Source organism: Onychostruthus taczanowskii, unplaced genomic scaffold, assembly GCF_017590055.1.
Source record: "Onychostruthus taczanowskii isolate IOZ18803 unplaced genomic scaffold, ASM1759005v1 scaffold79, whole genome shotgun sequence".
Taxonomy (NCBI): Eukaryota; Metazoa; Chordata; class Aves; order Passeriformes; family Passeridae; genus Onychostruthus; species Onychostruthus taczanowskii.
The window spans coordinates 3363267-3377003 of NW_024505782.1; the positions used below are offsets into that span (position 1 = coordinate 3363267).

A 13737-nucleotide genomic window follows, 5' to 3' on the forward strand; every position below is an offset into this window, starting at 1 on the left:
GTGCCAGCACTGGGCACTCCCTGTATCTCTCACCATCCCACTGACATGTCCCCTGTGTCCCTCGGGGAGCCAGCTCTGGGCACTCCCTGTATCTCCCACCGTCCCCCCCATGTCCCCTGTGTCCCTCGGGGCGCCAGCTCTGGGGACCCCCGCGGACCCTCCCACGCGGGGCGTGGCCTCCCATTCATTCCCATATGTGACGTCACGGAAGGCGTGACCAATAGGAGCGGCGGGCTGGCCCCGCCCCCGGGTGCCGCTGTTAAAGCGGCGCCGCCGCCGCCGCCGCGCGTCCGTCCGAGCGTGTGTCCATCCATCCATTCATCCCTGCGCCGCTCCAGCCCTCCGTCCGGCCGTGCTCCCGAGCCATGAGGCGGCTCTTCCTCCTGCTGTGCAGCGCCGTGTCCTGCTGCGCCGCGGCGCGGGGCGCGGAGGCGGCGCTGCCCGCGGCTGGAGGTGGGTGAGCGCGGTGCCACGCGGGACCGGGGCAGCGGCGGGGCGGGCTCGGCCCCCGGCGGGGCAGGCGGGCTCCGGGGCGCTTTGCTGACCCTTCTCTCCCGCTGGCTCGCAGATGGCAGCGCGGAGCGTGTGCCGGCGCAGAAGGCGCGGGTGAAGTTCGGTCTGCGCTCCTCGCCGGACGCCGGTGAGGATGGCTGCACGCTCGCCATCGGCCAGCAGCAGTGCTTGGAGGACTGCAAGTTCAACGTGACAGCCAAAACCTTCTTCATCATTCACGGCTGGACGGTAAGTGAGAAGAATCCTGGGCAATGCTTAGTCTGCCCACTCGGAGAGGGCAAACTGCCCTGCAAATGTGCTGTGTCTCCAGAACATTTATTTTCAGGAATTTCTGTGACTGACTCATCCTTGAAGGTGTTCAAGGCAGGGCTGCATGGCACCTTGAACCACCTGGTCTAGTGGAAGATGTCTCTGTCCATGGCAGGGGAGTTCAAACTAGATAATCTTTAAGGTCCTTTCCTACCCAAACCATTTTAGAATTCTATGAATATAGGAATTTGGGAAAACTTTTCATGTTCTGAGCACAATGGTCTCTTAAAAGATGCGCCTCTATTGAGATCTCTGGAGCAAAGTGTTCGGGGTCAGGCTTAGAAACTCTGAAATCACCCAACTCATTCATAACTGCTCAAGATCACTTCCTAGCTGTATAATGTGAACATGGCACTAAAATCCAGCTGACTGACCACTATGAATGTGACACTTGACTCGACAGGCACGTGTATATCCCTTCTGTAATCGTAGCTGAGTGCCCAGTCCTGCCATCTGCTATGTGCACCCCTTGATAAAGAAACAAGAGGGCACGCACACTTTATCAAGCTTTTTAACTCTGCATTTGGTGAGGCTGAGTGTGTGGCACAAGGGAGCTTATCAGCTCTGCCAGGGCTTATGCAAACCACACTGCCAGGTCTGGCGAATAATTTTGCAATCCATCAGAATTTCTGAAACTCTTGGGAAAAAAGTGCGATAAGGTGGCACGTAACGAATGCCTCTCCCTCCTGCCCTAGAAGGCAAGTGGGTAATTACAGCCAGAGTCTCTCAAAACCTGTTTTTCTTACTCCGTTGCATGCATGCTCTTACTGCATCGCTGAGAGGTAGTGGGGCTTGCAGAGGAGCAGCATGCAGCTGGAGCAGCAAATGTAAATGACATGCAAATAACTAGACTGTGGATGTGTCATCTTGGTCCCGCCAGCTGGAAACTGACACCTGAATCTCTTTCTAGATGAGTGGCATGTTCGAAACCTGGCTTGACAGCTTGGTGTCCGCTCTGCAGGAGAGGGAGAAGGATGCCAACGTGGTCGTGGTGGACTGGCTCTCTCTTGCCCACCAGCTCTACACCGATGCCGTGAACAACACGCAGATTGTTGGAAAAACCATAGCGAGGTTGCTTGACTGGTTACAGGTAGTGCAAGCTAAGAGCAGCCTCTGTTGCAATGCTCGGTGAGGGACTGTTGCACAAGGCTGCTGAGCGCTCACCAGCTCCGAGGCTCACCAGCAGGGCAGGCTGTGCTGTAACCCAGCCCAGGGCTTGGCCAGGTGATGGCTCATAGCTGCAGTGCTGCTGCCCTGCCTCCCTGGAGATGCTGCCTCGCAGCATGCTCGGGTTGGTGGTGCTGAAGTGCAGCTCAGATTTGGGAGTGCTGCCTGAGCAGTGTGGGCTCGGGCGTTCAGAGCCAGCACTGGCCTGGCAGCAGGCGGGGAACGAGGAGAGGTCCATGGTGCTGCACTTGGCACCTGAGGCCATGCCAGGGCTGAGTCTGCTGGCAGCTCCCAGGGGAAAGTTTTATTCTTGGTGATAAAGAATATCATAATTGGGGCTGGAACACGGGTAAACCACGAGTGCCATCCAAACAGTTCCGCTGGTCTTGATGAAATACAAAACAAAGCATGCTTATCTGCCCCCTCCCGCCAATCCCTTCTTGCAACTGGACTTTATACCCCTGCAGACAGAAGCAGCACCAGATGCCATGAAATAGAGGGGATCAAACTCTCATATTTTCTTTTCCTTGCAGGAAAACCCCCTCTTCAAGCTTGAGAATGTTCACCTGATTGGGTACAGCCTGGGTGCCCATGTGGCTGGCTTTGCTGGTAACCACGTCCACGGCACAATAGGCAGAATTACAGGCAAGTGGCTTTTTAAGCAGTCTCTCCCCTGTCCTTCCTGGCAGTGAGTTTCCCCGAATGGGCTCGTTTCCTGCGTTGCTACAATGTTGTTTTGGTGTTATTCTTCCAGAAATGACAAGTTTTCTGCTTCTGGCAGCAGTGGAAAGCACAGGTCTCCTCATATCAATTATAGCAAGGCTTCAGTGAAAAAACCTTACCCAGGACAAACTGGTCCTGGGTTTGTTTGAATTTAAATGTGTGTTCAAAACAAGTCCAGCTCAAGCTCTTACTATCCAAACGCCATTCCTCTGAGTGATAGTGTTTTTGTAATTATAGCTCATAAGCTAATAGAGGTGAGAGCTATTGGGTGCTGTTTGTCCCACAGGATGTCTGATTTAAAAAAAAAAAAATCAACTCTAAACCCTCATTCTGGAAATATCTGAAGAGTTTGCTTCCAGCTCCAGAGGAAAGCTGATTTCAGCATGTGAGAACTTAGGGCATAGTACAAGGAGTTGCATTAAGGATTTACATGTGACACTGGCAGTTAGAATTCCACATAGCCTTGCAATAAATGTCTGTATTTAATTAATCAGGGGAAAAAAATCATCTAACAGTCAAGTAGTAGAAATGCTCTGGAGTGCAGGTTTTGATTGGGCGTGAGGCTCAGGGGTTAACAGAGCATCCCAAACCTATCATGGGATCTCAGTTGCAGGTATTTCTTGGCTGCTGCTTAAATTGTGTTAGTCCCTCCATATCTGCAGTCTGAAACCAGACTAAATGTCACTGAGGCAGCTTTGGCTGCCAGCTGTCCCTGGGGTGTTAAACCTCTTCTGGTGTTTGGAGCTGCCTCTTGAATCATCTCTTCACCATAACCTGGTGAAGGCTTTTTGCTTCCAACAGGCAATCTTGTCATGGTGCTGCTATTGGGTTGTGCTGCCCTAAAAGTGCAATAGGACATTTTTATTTATACCCTCAGTGAGCCCATGGTGAAGACATCTTGAGGGACAATACCAGCAATGAGGCTGGGGCTGTCTGTGAATCAGCTGGTGAGGAGTCCTGCCAGCAGCAGGCTTCTGGCTATGTTCTGTATGAAATAGCCCAATTTCTTACCTGGCCCCTTGTGTTCTGTCTCTGACTCCAGGCTTGGATCCTGCTGGCCCCATGTTTGAAGGAGTGGACCCCAGCAGGCGCCTCTCCCCCGATGATGCCAACTTTGTGGATGTCCTTCACACCTACACCAGGGAAACACTGGGTGTTAGCATTGGGATCCAGATGCCTGTGGGCCACCTTGACATCTACCCCAACGGGGGAGACTTTCAGCCTGGCTGTGGCCTAAGTGATGTCTTGGGAGCCATTGCCTATGGGAGTAAGTTCTCTTTACCTTTTGCCTCTGGTCAGTGTAGACTTCTCACAAATAGACTTGGATTGATGGAAAGAAAACTAATTTTTCCTTCTAAACTGTCTGTACTTCTGGAGATAGTTGCTAGAAACCATAAATGCTTTTAACAATGAAGCAAATTCTCACTCCAACATCTGATCATAATCTGTGGTTTTATGCTGGGACTAGGATTCTCTTAAAGTTCTTCATGGGAGGGACTAAGTGATCATCTCCCACTAACCTCCTGAATTGCTGCTGTTGGAAAACTGTTCAAGTTTGGCCGCGCTCAGCTCATGCTGGCTGCAGAAAGGCATAGCTCACTTTATCTCACGGGCTGCTGGGGTGACAGCTGCTTAAAACAAGTGTGTCCCTTGCAACTCTGCCTCTCCAGCAATTGGTGAAGTTGTCAAATGTGAGCACGAGCGGTCTGTGCACCTCTTCGTGGACTCCCTGGTGAACCAGGACAAGCAGAGCTTCGCGTTTCAGTGCACCGATTCCAGCCGCTTCAAGAAGGGCATCTGCCTGAGCTGCCGCAAGAACCGCTGCAACGGCATCGGCTACAACGCCCGCAGGATCCGGCACAAGAGGAACAGCAAGATGTACCTGAAAACCAGGGCTGACATGCCCTTCAAAGGTACGCTTCCCCTCCCAGGAGGAGCACGGCCTCCCTGTGGGAGCATCCTCCCCGAGTCAGTGTGGGGAAGGAGGCAGAGGCGGAGGAGCAGCATCTCCCCAAAGCTGCGGAGCTCCAGCTGCTGTTCTGCTGGCACCCGGCTGCACTGCTGTGCTGTGCCATCACCGTGCTCCTTCCTCCCTGTGGAATCCACCCACAACAACCCCTGCCTATTGAGCAGGGCTGCAGTTCACCTGCCGTGCTTGCAGAGCTCAGCCTCGGAGCAATGTAAGGTCTGGGGAGCTGTCCCCAGGGTGGGCCTGCTGCTGTTGTTGTGTAAAACTCAAATTTGTAATCAGTAAGGGCAGCAAAAAAGTGATCAGTGCTGTCTCACTAAAGGAAGGGTCTGGTCCTTGCTAGCCAACACTATTTCACACAGAGCAGTGCTGAGCAACGTTTCTTTCAGCACAGCTGGTTCCATCTCTGGTCTCCCCTTTCTCTCCAGTCTACCACTACCAGATGAAAATGCACGTCTTCAGCTATAAGGGCTTGGGAGAGGTTGATCCCACCTTCTCTGTCACCCTCCATGGCACCAATGGAGACTCTGAGCCCCTCTCTTTGGAAATGTAAGTAAGCTGCCTTTTGTGTTTTTACCTAAATATGAAGGCCACAGGAGACTACACAGGATGGCAGAAATCTTCTTCCTTTGATAACATTGGTATTGCAGCCTCACTTCATCACCTTTCCAAAAACCTTTTCATTCAGTAGCTTAATTACAATTTATTACTGGATGAATTGACAACACCTTAATGTGTTCCCATGTCCCATGTTAGCCTTTTATGTGTGTGGTTTTTTTTTGGTTGGTCAGTTCATTTTTGCCCTCCACCATTTGGACGTGGTCTGAAATGTCTCTGGAGGCACTGCTGACCTTATTTAGCCTCTCCCAAAAGAAAGTGCAGGCAAAAAACCCACCTTTAAGCTATGGAAGGATGGCCAAGCTAAGTACACACTGCGTTGTGTGGAGCCAGCTATCTGAGATCCTGTCAGTGTAATCAGTAATTAACTGGTGACAGTTGAATGTGCAGCACTTGATAAGCTGCAGGGGCTCTGTTGAACTCCTGGCATGGAACAAAGGAGCACCTGGCATCCTTCCATAAGGAAAAAATACCAAGTCTCTGCCTCTCTTCCAGGCTTGATCTAATTGGCCTAAATGCTACGAACACCTTCCTGGTCTATACTGAGGAGGACATGGGTGAACTTCTGAAAATAAAGCTCACCTGGGAGGGGACGTCTCAGTCGTGGTATGATCTGTGGAAAGAGCTGAGGAGCTACTGGTACAGGCCTGTGAATTCCTCCCAGGAGCTCCACATCAGACGAATACGTGTGAAATCTGGGGAAACACAACAGAGGTAATAATTGTGCTAGGCTGCATGTGAACTGACCTGAAACTTCAACCCAGATCAAAGGAAAAAAAGACAGTGTTTTGAATGTAGTTGGTATCCTGAGCTGCCTTCCTTTTTTGTGTCAACAGCTACTGTTCCCTCGTGGTGTAGGAGAGCAGGTTACTGTCCAGCACGAGGCTGCAAATAGTCTTTAAGCAAAACTGGTCACCAAGAGCAGATTTGGAGCTTTATTTTGATACTGTGGGAGCCAGTGGGGACTAAATTAACGTGCTTCAAGGTGGTTTAGATTGTACTTGAAGTGTTAAAGTACTGAGCACCAAAAGTACTGAAAGATGGATGGTCATGGCTATTATTTACAGGCTTAATGTGCTGATTTGGTACAACCAGCAGGGCCTAATACTGCAACCAGTAACATGGTGACAGCAACCCCTCAAGCACTGCCTTGCTCCTTCTGGGATTTGGCAGGGGGGGTGGAACTAGGTGATTTTTAAGGGCCTTTCCAAACTCAACCCATGTCCTTGGATCGTAGAATTGACCATAGAATTCTAGTGGAAAGTTCTCTACCATGGCAGGGATGATTTTTAAGGTCCCATCCCCCCCAAACCATTCTCTGATTCTATGATTCTCTGCAAATGGAAAGTTACCTGAGCATCCAAAAATTGTTAAAGTTCCCAAGCATGTAGCACAGCACTCCCACACCTTCTGTCAGTGTTGTTCTGAAGGTAACCCAGATCTGTCAAAGAACACTGACAATTTCCCACATTTCTCAGTGCTTTAAATAAGCATCACCTGTCACCTGTCATTCTGCATTCTGGCTTCTATGAAACATAGGGGTAGTAGGAGCAGAGACCCTCAGTTAAAATATTGAAGTAGGAAATAAAACAGCAACTCAAGGGGCTGATGGTGTATCAAGATGTTCTGGGGGACGGATGTCTAATCAAACAACTTGTCCTAGAATAAGCTGTAGGCTGTATTACTTGCTAATTGTTGGTCTTGGAGACAGCAAGTACCTTGATTTCTGTGTCCTCCTCCTCCTAGGTTTGCTTTCTGCGTGGAGGACGCCCAGATAACCAGTATATCTCCTGGCAAAGAGCTCTGGTTTGTGAAGTGCACAGAGGAATGGCAGAAAAGGTATGGAAATCAGTCAAGAGAAATTCTGTATGATGCATGTGGCTTGGCTGGGATGAGTGGAACCTTCTCTTCGTTTTTTTAGACTCCTGACACCGCTTTTTCTTTCAAAAAATATAAGAAATCCTAGCCTAAGATTCACAGCTATCAGACTTAATTTTCATGTACGCCATATCTATTGCTAAGTAGGTGATATTATTCTCCCTTCTGACCTTGGATTGTCATCTTGTACCTTTACATGTTAACTGCCAAATGGGTGTATCACAGTCCTTGCTCCTAATTGTGGTAGGTGCTAAAGTGAGGTGCCACCAATGCCCCAGATCTGTGCAACAGTGGAAAGGTAACTAAGAGTCATTTATTAAGTGCCCTGTAAAACAGGGGGAGAAGTGCAGGGCATTTCCTCAAAGTCTGGTGGAAGACCTTGAGCAGCCAAGAAATCACTTGGTTAAAGTTTGAGCTCTACTGCATGAGGAAGACTCAGGTGAGGACTTGCCATGGTGTTACAGCCCTGACTCCTACAGCTTCACCTCCAGGCCTGGTGATCTCCTCTGGTTCAGGAGAGTGCTGACTCTGCCACTGCCAAAGCAGCTCAGCCTTGCTTAACCTCTGGGGGACTTCCCAGACACACAGAACAGTCCTCAGAGCATGACTTCCAGAAAGTCTGGTCCCAGCAGTGACAACCTGATTGCCTCGGATGCCTCCAGTCATGTTTTGAATGAATTCCTGTTCATTTGACTAAATGATACTTTCCTTTGGATTCAGCCCAGCCTTTTGCCCTCTCTTAAATTTCAGCTTGTAGACTTGGAGCTTTGTCACTTCTAATCCAGAGGACAAAGTGCTTGTTAGGGCTAGCAGAGCCCTGTGGAAGTCGAGCTTTGCACAACCTTCCTGGGCAGCAGAGCTCAGCTCAGAAATGCGAGCTGGTCCCATTCCAGGTTTGGCAGAAACCAGCAAGCTGTGCTATGCACGGTAGCAAACAATTCTGTGAATGAAACCCCTGTGCAAGAACTTGTTGCTCTGCCACGAGTCTCAAAAGATCCAGTAAACATTCCTGCAGGTACAATAAAAGGCTGTTTTGATATGCTACTTGGTAACCCCCATAAAACTGAATTGCTGGCAGATGTGCCCTTCCTGCTTTCTCGTGCAGTACAGCTTGTGCACGAGGCAGAGGAGCTGAGCTCAGCTCCAGCACACCATTTTTTTCTAGGAAATGATCCTTCCTTCCAGAAATCATGAGTGATTACTTGCTGTTCCGCTCTCTGTTTCTGTCAAGTCAGTGCAACATTATAGCTCCCTCCTTAGAGATTGAGCCTGCAAACATCTGTCCATCCCAAATGGAGCTGTGCAGGCAAGGTCTTGATCAAGCCCTGTAATTTCTGCTTGCAGCCTGCATAATGTCTGCTGCAGGCTCTCACTGAGCAGCTACTGGGCGAAGTGCAGCTTTGGCAGAATAAAGCACCAGCCTGTGCTGTCCAAACCTGTTCTTGGCATTCTATGAGTTCTTAGAAATCCTTCATTACTCCTCTTAATTTCTGCATTTAACTAGGTGTCTTTTTTGCTCTCTGTTTCCCCCAGGTCTGTCTCAAATCTGCTCTGAAGGCTTCTCTAAAGACTCACAACCAAGCAACCTAGATGCATGAAGACCACACAGGTGGCAAGATGCTCTGGGAGAAACCTGGCTTGGTAGCACTTAAAGAAACTAGCCCTTCAGGACAAAACACCTTGGATTGGATGCAAGAAACTAAGGAGCAATTGATGAACCATGGTCCTAGACCTAGAATAACTAAAACTCCGTTTTCCCTTTCCCAAGGAGCCTGGTTTGTGTATTTAACCTTACCTTGACCTGTTACACACTGCATTTTCCCTTCCCTGCTCCCGTTAACCAGGACTATGGATGAGATCTTCACAGACTGAGACCTCAGCAATGATCTTCTGGTCTGCCTGCCAGTGGAGTTGAGAAGAAAAATAATCATGCTAACTGCCCATCAGACTGTGGGTGACAGAGCTGCCAAGAGCAAATTAGCACCTAGGGTAGGGGTTACCATGGTCCTGCAGCACTGTGGGCTGTGGGAAGGTGAGACCAGCACAGGTCAGGTGTGTGGGGTTGCCCAGGGAAGGGCTGGGGATAAGCACAATGCCACTTAACTTCAAGTTGTCCTTTGCTTGCCTTAAAAATAATCCGTTCCAGTACTGAAGTGTCTACTTGCCTGACATATGGCCTGACAGGGAGGCAGAGCTCTGTCCTCCCTGTGCCTGGGGCAGGACACGTGCAGGTGGTGGTGGTCCTTGCTGCCTGGTCAGTGTCTGCGGTGGGGCTGCCCAGTCCCACGTGGGGATCCCTTTTTAAAGGGCAAAGAGAAGCTGCCCTTGTTCTGACCACAGGGAAGGAGGAAGGCAATGCACCGTGCTGCCTCAGGAGAGCTTTGCACCACTCCTTTGAACCTCTGAAAACGTGCTCCCCTCTGCTCAGAAGCTGTTGTAGTACCAATGCATAATTAAGACCTTATTTTTGAGTGCCAAACATCCTGCCCTCAATTGTCACCACACCCCAGTTGGATTCCCTGGTCCCAGGTGATCTTGGCTTGGCTTTGGGTTGGACAGACTCTGCAGCTGTCCTGTTTGCTACAGCAGAGTGGACCTTGTCAGTTGGTGAAATAGGTTTTGTTTTGGTTGCTTGCTTTTTTCCTTTCTTTTTTTCTTTTTTTTTTCCCTTTCTGGAAGGAGAATTGGTATAACAACCCTTGAGCTTTTGGCATGCAGAAAGGCAATCTCAAAAATGGTGTTGCCAGGTGGTGCACTGAGTTCTGAAGTCTTAGCAAGTCCTTCTGAGGCCTGCAAATCTCTTCAGTTTTTGTAGAGCTTCACTCCAACCAAAGCAAGCACATTTGGGGATATTTTTTTCATGGTTTTATGCAAAGACTTCGAAAACGGAAGCCTTTGGTAAGTATCTGTGAGTTGTTGCCATGCCATACTTAGAGAAGTTTCAAAGCCCTATTTGTATATTGTGGTTTTTGTATGACTTAAAACATAATTTATTTCTCATATTGTATATATGTAAAATTTTAAACATTTTGGTTCTGAGTAACAGTTTTTATGAGCCTTGAGATCAAAAATAAAGGGCTTTGTAAAAATCAGTGAAGCCTTGTCATTGATCACAGAAGCATTTAGGCTGGAAAGACCCTCCAAGAACACTGAGTCCTACCGTAGCCCCAGCACTGCCATGGCCACCATGATCCCTGTCCCCAAATGCCACAGCCACACTCCTCCAGGCATGGGGATTCCACCACTGCCTTGGGCAGCTGTGCCAGGGCAAGACAACACTTTCCATGAAATTTTCCCTAATTTCCAGCCTAAACCTCCCCTGGCCCAGCCTGAGGCCATTCTTCTCCTCCTGTCCCTGTTCCCTGGGAGCAAAGCCCGACCCCCCCGGCTGTGCCCTCCTGTCAGGAGCTGTGCAGAACAATCTACCAAAAGCTTTGACATTCCTTGCCAGAACAGCTATGATGGTCTTGTTCCTCCCGGCAGGTCCCTGAGACCTTCAGCCAGGTACAATAACCTTCTTCCTCCTCCTTCCCAGCTGCACTGTGTGGCCAAGGCCAAGCTGTTCTCTCCATGCTCCCACCAGTGAGGGCCTTCAGGAACGGGGCAAACATGGATCTACAGCTGCTCTGTAGAGATGCCCCCCATAAATCACGAGGAGAGGGGGGACACGGAGATGCTGCCAGGGCTGGAGCCCCTCTGCTCTGGAGCCAGCCTGGCCCAGCTGGGGCTGTTCCCCTGCACAAGAGAAGGCTCCAGGGACACCTCAGAGCCCCTGCCAGGGCCTCCAGGGGCTCCAGGAGAGCTGCACAGGGACTGGGGACAAGGCCTGCAGGGACAGCACACAGGCAATGGCTGCCACTGCCACAGGGCAGGCACAGATTTTGGGATCTTGGGCAGGAATTGCTGGCTGGCAGGGTGGGCAGGCCCTGGCCCAGGGTGCCCAGAGCAGCTGTGGCTGCCCCTGGATCCCTGGCAGTGTCCAGGGCCAGGCTGGATGGGGCTTGGAGCAGCCTGGGACAGTGGAAGGTGTCCCTGCCCGTGGACGGACACTGGATGGACTTCAAGGTCCCTTCCAACCCAGACTCTTCTGTGGTTACAGGTTTATACAGGTTTTAGCTCAGCAGTAAAGACATGATTTCAACAGTACCAGTACCATCGTCTTTGTTTCCAGAGGAGTGAATACCAGAAAATCAAAACTGTTCTCCAGTTTGCCGTAGAGGGATGTTCTTGCTGTCCCTTCCCCACAGTGACCACAAGACACATTCAGCAGGGAGCTCTACCAAAACCATTAACCTTCTCTTCCCATGCTGCTTTCTTTCAGACATGGCAATCCCGCTACTGCTTTTGGCTAGGGAAAAGCAGGATTTTGTATTACTTTCTATGGTTGTTGCAGTGAGCACAGTGGACTCTGGAAAGACCATTGCTGCTGTGCCAGGCTAGTCACGACAAGTTAAAACTCCCCCTCTTCCTTTGATTTCTTGCATTAATTATTTTTTTTTCTATTAAATGCCACTTATATTTTGCCTGAAATGCTTCACCTTTGCCTGACTTCACTAACAAACCCATTGGTGAACACTTCTAAGAAAATTTACCCAAATCTAATCACTAACTGAGTTTTCTCAGCTTTTCCCAGCAGCCACACCACCGAATTTAAAGGGAAGCCTCTTATTGTGCTCTGCCTGACACAAATTGATGGCACAATTCCAGCAGCAGCAGAAGGACTTTGCAAACAGAGTAAATACCTCTGAGCTGAGGAAGATTTGCATGAAATTACTTAGTTAACCTTTCCCTATGGAAAGCTCAGCAATGCCTGTCTGCAAGGAAAACTACCTCGGTGGATTTGGCAGAGAGATATTTGGTGCTTGTAGGGCCCCTGATTATCCTGCACCCCAGAGCTGGAGCTGTTTTCAGATGTGTTCCTGTGGGGCTCCCTTCCACCCTCTGCAAAGGGTGTCTGGGGGGAACTAACACCAGAAGTCATTCCAGATATCTGGAACTCATTTTTTGGCTGCTACCCCGTGGACACAGCTGCAGCACAAGGGCTGGTGCCTCTTGCAGGGTGAGTCTCCTGCAAGGACAAGCAGGAGCTGGCTTCTAAAGGAAAAGGGGGAAGAATACAAGCTCACAAGAGAGGAGAAACAGACTGCAGCTCTTTCACATCTGTGGGCAACCTCTTCAGGTGTCTGGTCCTTCACACAGCAAATGTTAGCTCCCAAATGCATCGCTCCTGCTGCTCCACACCTTGAGGGATCACACCTGCTGGCACACCAAGATGCATCCCTGCATGGCTCCCCTCGCTGGGAGCTTGGCTGTGCATTAGACAAGTGAGAAAACAAAGAGAGGAGGATATTTTTTTAATGTTTCTAGTTAATTTAGACTTTTTTAAAAGTCTCTAAGGAATTTATGCTTGGCAGAACAGGCACATCCCAAATCTGTGCCAGGCAGGGCTGATGAGGCTGGACAACTGTGCCCCCAGCTGCCTGGCACCCCTCCCCCAGGTTTCCTTGGGGTCACTTTTTCACAGCCACTGCATTCGGCCCCAAGGGTTAGGTCTCCACAAAGGTCAGGCTGTTCTCTGAGGAACAATAGGAGCGGCATGGGGAATGCTTTATAACCCTCCTCAACCCCCATCCAGGGCTGCCCCAGCCTCACAAGCAGCAGCAACTCAGCACTGTTTCACCAATTACCATATAATCAGAGCTCCATAGAATCCCAAAATGCTTTGGGTTGGGAGCTTAAATTCCAGCCCATTCCAACCCCCTGCCACTGGAGGCATTTCTAGAGACACCTTCCACATTCCAAGCCCAATGCAACATGGCCTGGAGCACTTCCAGGGATCCAGGGGTGGCCACAGCTGCTCTGGGCACCCTGGGCCAGGGCCTGCCCACCCTGCCAGCCAGCAATTCCTCCCCAATATCTCACCTAATTATCCCATCTAATATTCCCTCTGGCAATGAGAAGCCATTCCCTGTGTCCTGTCCCTCCATGCCTTGTCCCCAGTCCCTCTCCAGCTCTCTTGGAGGTGCTGGTAGGGGCTCCATGAGAGCTAGAGAGGGACCTGGGACAAGCCCAGCCTGTCAAGCACATCCAAGCATCCCACTTTGGAGATGATTTTAACATAAAGTCCATTTGGAATGTGCTGCTCCCTCAATGCCCAGTGTAGTATCTCCCTTTAGCAGCGCTCTGAGGTGGCTTAGCAGATGTCCCCAATGCAGGTGGTGCCAGCTATCTCTCCCAAGCTCCAAAATCTGGGCACAAAAGATCTGTTTGGGATGAAAAAGACCAATCCATCCTTCCAAGAACAAGAACAGCACGTTTTTTGGTGGCTTCCCAAACTGAAACAATGACCTAGACTCACTCCAGCAAGTAAAACTTTCCAGTGGTCCCCAAGAGCAGCCTCACCGAGAGATGGCTGTGGCAGTCCAGGAAACCCAAGATCTTTCTCCTCTGCCTGTGCAAACGAGTTGTAATTTTATGCCTGCTCTGATGCTGACATTCCAACATAAATTATACAGCTCATTGCCTTCCCAGCAGTCCCATCCAGCCCAGCAGCAAACACA

At 50.0% G+C, this 13737-nt stretch overlaps 1 protein-coding gene across 1 annotated transcript; it reads left to right on the plus strand.

Annotated features, from left to right (window-relative positions):
• The first annotated feature begins 305 nt into the window (after positions 1 to 305).
• On the plus strand, positions 306 to 9833 carry LIPG (lipase G, endothelial type). Its single transcript, XM_041423601.1, has 10 exons — positions 306 to 453; positions 569 to 741; positions 1733 to 1912; positions 2523 to 2634; positions 3755 to 3979; positions 4383 to 4625; positions 5110 to 5230; positions 5795 to 6013; positions 7046 to 7138; positions 8711 to 9833. The coding sequence occupies exons 1-10, from the start codon at positions 366 to 368 to the stop codon at positions 8730 to 8732; spliced, it is 1476 nt and encodes a 491-aa protein (XP_041279535.1). The 5' UTR covers positions 306 to 365; the 3' UTR covers positions 8733 to 9833.
• Positions 9834 to 13737: the final 3904 nt, after the last annotated feature.

Excerpts from the sequence above, each read along its gene's own strand:
- LIPG (XM_041423601.1), top strand. The coding sequence starts at position 366 with ATGAGGCGGCTCTTCCTCCTGCTGTGCAGCGCCGTGTCCTGCTGCGCC. Across the intron at positions 454-568 it reads GGCGCTGCCCGCGGCTGGAG|ATGGCAGCGCGGAGCGTGTG; the intron begins GTGGGTGAGCGC and ends GCTGGCTCGCAG. Across the intron at positions 742-1,732 it reads TCATCATTCACGGCTGGACG|ATGAGTGGCATGTTCGAAAC; the intron begins GTAAGTGAGAAG and ends ATCTCTTTCTAG.